The sequence below is a fragment of the Syngnathus scovelli genome, chromosome 2 (assembly GCF_024217435.2).
Source record: "Syngnathus scovelli strain Florida chromosome 2, RoL_Ssco_1.2, whole genome shotgun sequence".
Lineage (NCBI taxonomy): Eukaryota > Metazoa > Chordata > Actinopteri > Syngnathiformes > Syngnathidae > Syngnathus > Syngnathus scovelli.
Window position 1 is genome coordinate 17,464,078 of NC_090848.1, and position 7,940 is coordinate 17,472,017.

Here is a 7,940-nt window from a genome sequence, read left to right on the forward strand (position 1 = left end):
TTTTTCTTCATTTTTTTTTCTCTTTCCCTCACTTCCCTTGCGTTATTTCCTGAAAGGTGGCCTGCCGCTGGCTCCAAGCAGCATTAGCAAGCTCACACCCTCCCACAGACACATACACACACGCGTACATGTACACACACATACACACACATACACACACACTGTGGTAGCCGCCCGTGACATTCCTGCAGCTGCGGCGCTAGCTCCCCCTCGCACGCGCCCCCCCAGCAAACTCCCTAGGGGACGAATGCCTAATGAGTCACGCGCCTGTCTGCCGTTACCTCGCCGTGTGTGTGTGTGTATGTGTGTGTGTGTGTGTGTGCGTGTGTGTGTGTGTGTGTGTGTGGAGGCGAGATGGCGGGATGGCGGGCCGACTTGGCGTGAGCGCTTTGGGGAAGGGGAAGGCGGGGAAGGCGGGTGAAGAGATGACAGGGAAGGGGGGGGGGGGGGGGGGGGGGGGGTTGGCGGCAGTGTGCACAAGGCATGAGGGCTCAAATAAAAGCTCAGAAAAAAGGCCAAAACAAACAGCATGTCCTCTGTGCACGAGCTCGAGGTCCACTTCATCACCACGTAAAAAATCTTATTTTGTTTAGTCTCGCCACCTCATGTCTGGCCCAGGCGCTTGGAAACCGAGGTGGCATTTTCACAGGTTCGTGCCTGGGCAGTGATTAGCCGCTCGCTAGTTAGATTGAGATCACTCAGTATGCAAACATGACCAAGGTAACCTGATTACTGCCAATAACCGGATTAAAGTACTAGTAGTTGATTAAGGTGTTCCAAGGCTGGCAGTAACCACATTTCCCTTCAGCTAACCATCTAAAACGCTGGGTATGATTTGCGTATTCAAGACAATATCAGTATGAAATTAGTTATTAGTGCCAAAATTACGTGATTACGTGTTGCACCATCACACAGAGAAGACAAATGCTATTGACAGTGCTGTTGCTGTAATGGCAAAGTAACTTTTTGTTCACCAAAACACACATCAGCATCACACGCAACTTGTGGCCTTTGTGACGCTGAAAGGACAAATACATTTAAGGCCCATGGCAAAAAAATAAAATGGTAGCATCAACTACAGTACAAGCAACATAACATCGTTTAGGCACAGCAAATGGGAGGGGAGCAACTGTCGTGTAGAGGCTTCGAAATGAACAAAGATGTTGAAGAACCACTGTATACCAAAATATTAGGAATGACTCGTCATCAAATAGCCTACAATGTATTTAGCCCATCAAGTGATTCCGTAGTATAGTGGAAAAAACTTTGTTGTGTGTTTTTAGGCTTTTTGAGAGACAAGAAAAGTGAGAAAGCATCGTGAGGCGGGCAGGCATGCGACCAAGTCCCCCACCTTCCCACACGCACACACAAAAACAAAGACACACACACACTCGAATTCATCTGCACTCTTGGCCCCCACGCGCTGAGCCGAGCGGCAGTTTCAGCCCAATGGAGCGGCACAGGGCAAAGGGGGGCGGAGAGGGTAGGGGGGGTTGCTGCAGGGGGGTTTGCGGTGACGGGAGGGGGCGGCGGTGCACAGAGGGCGAGAGGGCGGCGAGGCGGAGGGAAGGGGAGGGGGGTAGTGCTGGAGCGGCGCTGGGAGGTCAGTGGTGGTGCAGTCAAGCGTGCCAACGCGCCTCTCACGCTCCCCTGTCCCTCTTGTCTCAACCCAACCCCGCCCTTCGCCACCCCCCTCCTCCTGCTCCCTCATTCTCCCGCCGCCTGCGTGTTTGGATTGGACCGCCGAGACCACCGCGGGGGAGCTTTCCAGACAGGTTGCTACTGGATCTCTGTGACGGCGGAAGTGGAGGCGAAGACAAGGTTGTATCAGAAACACACCTAAGATGAGTTTCTTGACATGAAATGGCACAATTAATTAAAAACACCACTAAAACGACACCCCCTCGAGGTTTAAACAAACACTTTGATGAGGTTTAGTCACGCACACACTCACACTACCTCTATAGAATGCAATCATTTGGAATCATCAGTTACGTCAGGCAAAGGGAATCAAGATAAACTCAGATTGCCCGCGTTTATCTCCCAGCATTTTAATTCATCCACTCTTTATCTCAACTTCATCTTTTTTATCATCAATAACAATCAAAAAGTCATTCTCACAATATGCCAGTTGTGGCATCATCATGTGATTTCTATTACCATGCTGACTAACAGCCAATTTAACTTCTCTTCAAGCCTTGTTGTTGGAGCTTGTTGCTAATGCATGGCAGAAGATGTTTCGGGAGTCTGTGCAAGGGCCCAGCAAGACAACAAACTAGCGGAAGTTACATGTTGCAAAAGCGTGCGCCCACAGATGTTGGGAAGAAGCTTTCACAACAATCTCTCTTGGCTTTTATTGCGAAAAAAGTACCAAACTAATCGAAAGATGCTTTGACTGATTTACATTGTTTCACACTCAAAATGAGCCACGCAATAGCACGTTCAGTTTTTAAACACAAACATAGATTTGGCTTTCAGTCCAAATAGCGTGTTTGAGAAATTGGACACCAATTAAAGCCAATCATTACCTAACTCAACTTGAATGAATTTAGGAGGGGAAAAACAACCGGAGGATGTACGGACAAGTGTCGGCAACATGTCTGGCACATGTCGCCGTTATTATTGATCTCCATTAGCGTGCTTAAAGGAGCACATCCTTGGAGTCTCACTTAGTCTGAAAGTGCACAAACACACTCCATGTGACCACAATTCTGCACACTTCTCAGCCAATAGCCTATTCGGGCGTTACCATAGCAACATAGCTTCAGCAACACACACGCAAACACAAGCCCAGTGACCCAATGAAGACTCCACCTGACAAATTAGCTTTTATTTTGGAGCACAATAGTGTTTGTGGCCATTTCTACCTATGTTTGTGAACGTGCGGGTTTAATTCCGTTTTGCAACAGCGTGGAGGGATGGGGGTGGGAGCATGATTGGAGGTGGGGGGCCTTTATGAGCCAGAGGAGGCGACTGTAATTTCCTCCCATCCTCCGCCAGTTCCGCTGAAATAACAGAGTAGAGGAAGCCGAGCTCTCCCGGGAGGAGACGCAAACACACGCATGCACACACAGCTTGCTAATCAGCCGGCCACCCTGGGCTCACCCGCACACACACGCACACACACAGACGTGCACACATAAAAGTGAACAAACACCACATTTAGAGCAAGGGCCATAGTTTTAAAGTTCCGCCAGAAAGTTTCTGTCTTTTATGGACGCAGTTTTGCAGACGAGGCAGCATTTAATACATCCATTAAAGACCGTTCAACACCTGATGATCACATACAAGGCTAAGGAGGAGGGAATAGCATGGCAATCAACAGCCTATCAATCACTCAAGTGTGAACACATGACGTTACACATATAATTTCATCACTAACTGTCAAGCGTTTGTGTGCCAACATGACAAAGAGCTCCAGTCCCCGCTGACGCTGCAATTATACTTGCACGAGGCCTGAGCAGGCAGGTGGAACGTCTTCCCACCAGCTGCACCTTTTTTCTTTCTTTTTTTTTTTTACGAACGCTCGCCTCATGCCTATAGCGAAGTGAGATCACTTAAAGTTCAGCTGTCAAACTTTCAAAATAAATGTCTGCATGAGGTAATTTGTGTCAGTAGGCAGGCGTATAGTGTGTGAAAGGGAGGGAGAGAGGGATGTGGGGATGGGGGGGGTAGTGGCGGAGGGGGCGTCGGGCAGTGCTGGCTGCCATGCCCTGAGGGGAGTCAGAGGGGAGGGGGAGCGACGCCATAGAGGCCATACAAGCCCCACTGCCTTCCCTCCGCCGTCTCACCCTCGCCGCCCTCGCGTGAAACTGCTGACATTCTTAGCCTGCGTGTGCGTGCAAGTGGGAGTCTGTGTGAGTGTGTGCGTGCGTGTCTGTGTGTGTGTTCGTATGTGTGTGCATGTGTGTGTGCGTGAGTGCGTGTTGGTGTGTGTGTCTGTGTGTCTGTGTGAGTGTGTGTACGTGTGTCTGTCTGTGTGCGTGCATGCACGCTGTGCACGTGGGTGTCCTGAGGCGTCATGGCGGTATTCACTCGCCGGGTTAAACTTCAGGCTTCGCCGCCAGACGAGGAAACGAGGACCATAACAACAACAAGCTTCGGGCCCTCGTATCCCCGCTTACGTCAATAGCAACGTTTCACTCCATCACGTCTGCAAATTGAGGTTGAAGAATACGTGCCCAGACAAGCCAAAAAGTCAATCAACGATAACCCTGCGCTTGAGCGTAAACACATGCAAACATGCTGAAATGATCAAATTCCCGGAAAAAAAGAAATCAGACAGCATCTGTTTTCTCATCCCTTCCCTCCCTCAGGTTACTGGCTGGGGCCGAACTCTGCTTTTGGGTAGAGCTCTTGCGAAAATGTCACCAGTTTACCTGTATCACTTAAACCCCTCCGTCTTATCTAACGCGCCCTCGCCTTGCGTGTCTGACACACAATAATCAGCGGTAGCCACACTCAGTCGCTCGCTAAGCTTCTTACACCCTTCCCTCAAGATTAGGGCTCGGGGGCGCGCCGTGCTGATGAAAACACACACATGCAGACCCACGACTCAGCGCACCTGTGTGAACAGATCTGCCGTGCGTGCCTGTGATCTTGCGCAAAGCCGACACACGCACAGAAAACCGATGCCTTAATCGTGACACATCTGCGGGGCCTCCGGGTTTGGCGCGCGAGGGCCCCCTAGTCAAGGCCCGGGGGCCGGACCGGGCAAACAACAGCTTGTCCGCCAGGTGAGAAGCTTGACTGGAGAGTGACCGACAGTAAACGCCAAATGCGCCCGCACACACAAAGCCCGACAGCTCATTGTCTCTGGATAAATGGCCGTTTGATGCTCGGCGTCTGAATGGCTGGAAGTGCATTCGGTATTCACGCTGAGAGAAAATTACTGTCAAATCTGTCACAGTGTGCCTGTAGGGTCTTCAGCGGAAAGGTTATAAACAAAGGCAGCGCTCCCCAAGCACGCTTACCCATCATGCATCTGTGCGACAACACAAACACGGCTATGAAATATCTGTTGCTGCTTTCTGACACAAACAAGATCGTCCGTGGTATTTAGTCGTGTTTATTAGTAACACTCTGATTTCTTTCACAATTCTAAGTTATGTCATATTTTCTGGCACCTTTTTGTGGGTGGAACGAGACACGTGGCTGGCCAATGATTGGTTGACAGAAAGGACATTTTTGGGCTGAATTCTCTACACTTAATCTAGCTGATCTTTGTCAGCCCATAACACAGACAAACGAAAACAAAAACGTTGACAGGAGATGAAATATCCTTACCACGGGAGAGGAGATTCGACAACCTGGACAATCACAGATTGGAGGATGCACCTGTAAGATTCCTTTAGACATGAGTGTCTTGAGACTTTTCCCTGCAACACAAACAAATGAGATGCTCCGAGTGAGTGGAAAAGTACGTACCTGAACACACCACAGGCGTCATACATGATAAGTTAACAACCCTACTTTTAATATTCTTTTTGATCGCCAATAAAGCAATGTCATGCTATTCATAAGAAAGATTTCATTTTTTTTCCTTGTGCATGCGCGCCTGGGTGTGGGGTAGAAATATCATCACGTTTCAACCTCACATCTGAAAAAAGTCTGTTCAAAACATTTTGGTCAACTCAACTTTTTAAAAAAAGTTTGGGTACCCACTCCCCAAAAAATGAAAAAAATACAAATTCATGGAAATTATTTAAATTAAAAGTTTATTAAACAGCGGGAATGTTCATATTAGCACTTTTGTGAGTAAAATAATCATGAGACCACACCCCCTGATTGGGTATCCCTGCACTACCGTATGTATTTAAAAATCAAACTTGTAGACAGCCATTACACAACAAATCTATTCATGATGACAGTATCCAACAACTTCAAAAAGGCGTAGCCTATTTCTGAGATTGGCGTGTAACACTGCAGATTTTGTGCATAGCTAAATATCCACACTTTAGATAAATCCTGTTCATAGAAATAGTACATTTTCAAATCTCCCTTGGTTGATGGTGTTCCCATAAAAGTATTCCAAACATTTTAAGCCACACGTCCACTTCAGTATCCAGGCAACCCTTAAAAAAAATCCAAAACAAAGCCTTTCATAGCCACTAAAGTTGTTTCATTGACAGTTATGCAAATGTGACCATGAGGAAGTGCTCACGTCAGCGCTCTTAATTTGTGGGATGGGGGCAAAACAATTATTGAAGCGGACCGGCACCCCTAAAGGTGAGCGCACCACGGTTTGGGAATCCCTGCCTAAAACGTGGATGAACGCAAGCAGCTCTAGACTGAACATAATAAAAAGTAGAAAATAATGAAACTGCTTTAATGAAACTACCACAATATTTACAAGTTCGGTTCAGACACAAACCAAGAGGAAGAAAGTAGGCTAATGTAGTCGTCCTGTTTTCCCACTTCAGCCCCGATAAAGAGCACTGATGTTGACTCTTGCTCTTGTAAAGTGGAAGAACTTTACCTTAACTGCATGTAAGAACTCCACTCAGCGAAACAAAAGTGAGCCTCTTAATGTATCCGCTCCCGTGCGATGATACCGCGGCTTACCTTTGTGTCGAATACTCCGCTTCCAGTCTTTGGCTGTCTCCCGGCCACTGACAAACTGGAACTCGTTGGGAGTAAGCCACTCGCCCCTATATTTAATGGAGGGTCCTTTGCTGCCTTGACATAGTTTGTTAATGTAAAGCAAAGCCTTGTTTTCCCCGCACTCCACCTCGATGCACGGCTCGCCGTTGTCAAAGAAGGGCTGGAAGTCCGGGATGGAGGAGAACCTCTCCAGCATCAAGTCGTCCGTGGCGTGCTGGAGGTGCTGGTGATGCAGCGTCGAGTCGTGGAGCCCCAAATACGCGCGGTGGTGGGCCAAAATGTGCTCGTAAGGCGGCGGGTGCGGGGTCACCACGGGGATCGCGGCGGCATTTAAAGGGGCCAAGTATTCGGACTGGTTAAAGGCGGCCAGAGCCATGTCGTCGCCGTCCAGGCGCTCCTTCTTGATGGCAGGCATGCTGCTGTTGTGAGCCGCTGCAAGTCGGGAACAAGTGCGGGAAAAGTGGACGTCCGATCCGAGCTACTGAGCGCGCTCGCCGCCTGTGGGTCGGCCCGAGCCGCACTTGGAGACGCGCCGCTTGGTTTTACGCAGGGCGCGCGTATGAGACAGCGGTCTGCTGGAGTTGCCGGATAGATTCCCATTCAGCAGTGTGACGCTCGAAGCGGCGGCAGCGCTCTCCGCCAGCCCCACAGCTTCCTACAGCTTCCTACCTCCCACATGCACCCACACACACTCTCTGCTAATACCTGACATGCTGCGCGCGCCGGGCGCGGACATGATGCTGCATACGGGGATCATTAACGCACGCAGCCCCCCTACCCCCGCCTCTTTTTTTTTTTTTTGTAATGATTTATTGCCTTGGCTTAGACTGGAAATTATTTCTGCGGTGTCACTCGTGTTTCGTTTTTGCACACTAACGCGTGTATCTGTACATTAAACCAATTCTCTCAATATATATTTGTATTTTAGCAACTTAAAGTTTAGGGGGTTGTTTTTTTCACGCCATCGTGTGTTTGTGCACGCGCGTATGTGCGTGTATGCACGTACGAATGTGCGTGCTTGTGTGTGCGTGCGTGTGTGTGCGCGCGCGTGTTTGAGTGGAGTCAGGCTGAAGTTCACAGACGCAGACCAAACAAGATTTGCACTCACCGCCGCGTCTCAACTTGGCCCATTTAAACCGCGGAGGCTTGGCAGCAGCCAGCAGCAAAGAGGGGGCCCGCGACAGACGACGCCATTGAGACTCCAATGAAGGACCACATTTTAGTAGTGAGCATGGGACAAGTTTGATTTACACTTGCATATGGATGTAAATCACCTTCATGATACGATGCATACTCATACATTTGAAAATTGCAATTAGATACTATACCTTCCTTTT

General features: G+C 49.0%; 1 protein-coding gene across 2 annotated transcripts in view; it reads right to left on the reverse strand.

Annotated features, from left to right (window-relative positions):
- samd11 (sterile alpha motif domain containing 11) overlaps positions 1 to 7,360 on the reverse strand; it is a 46,135-nt gene extending 38,775 nt beyond the window's left edge. The window contains exons 1-2 of one of the 2 annotated variants that reach the window (XM_049755624.2): positions 6,565 to 7,360; positions 5,287 to 5,378 (exon numbers count right to left, since the gene is read on the reverse strand). In XM_049755624.2, coding sequence (XP_049611581.1) covers positions 5,287 to 5,378; positions 6,565 to 7,018 — 546 coding nt within the window. In that variant the 5' untranslated portion in view covers positions 7,019 to 7,360. The remainder of the gene's footprint in view (positions 1 to 5,286; positions 5,379 to 6,564) is intronic. The other variant, XM_049755625.2, reaches the window with a different exon arrangement.
- Positions 7,361 to 7,940: the final 580 nt, after the last annotated feature.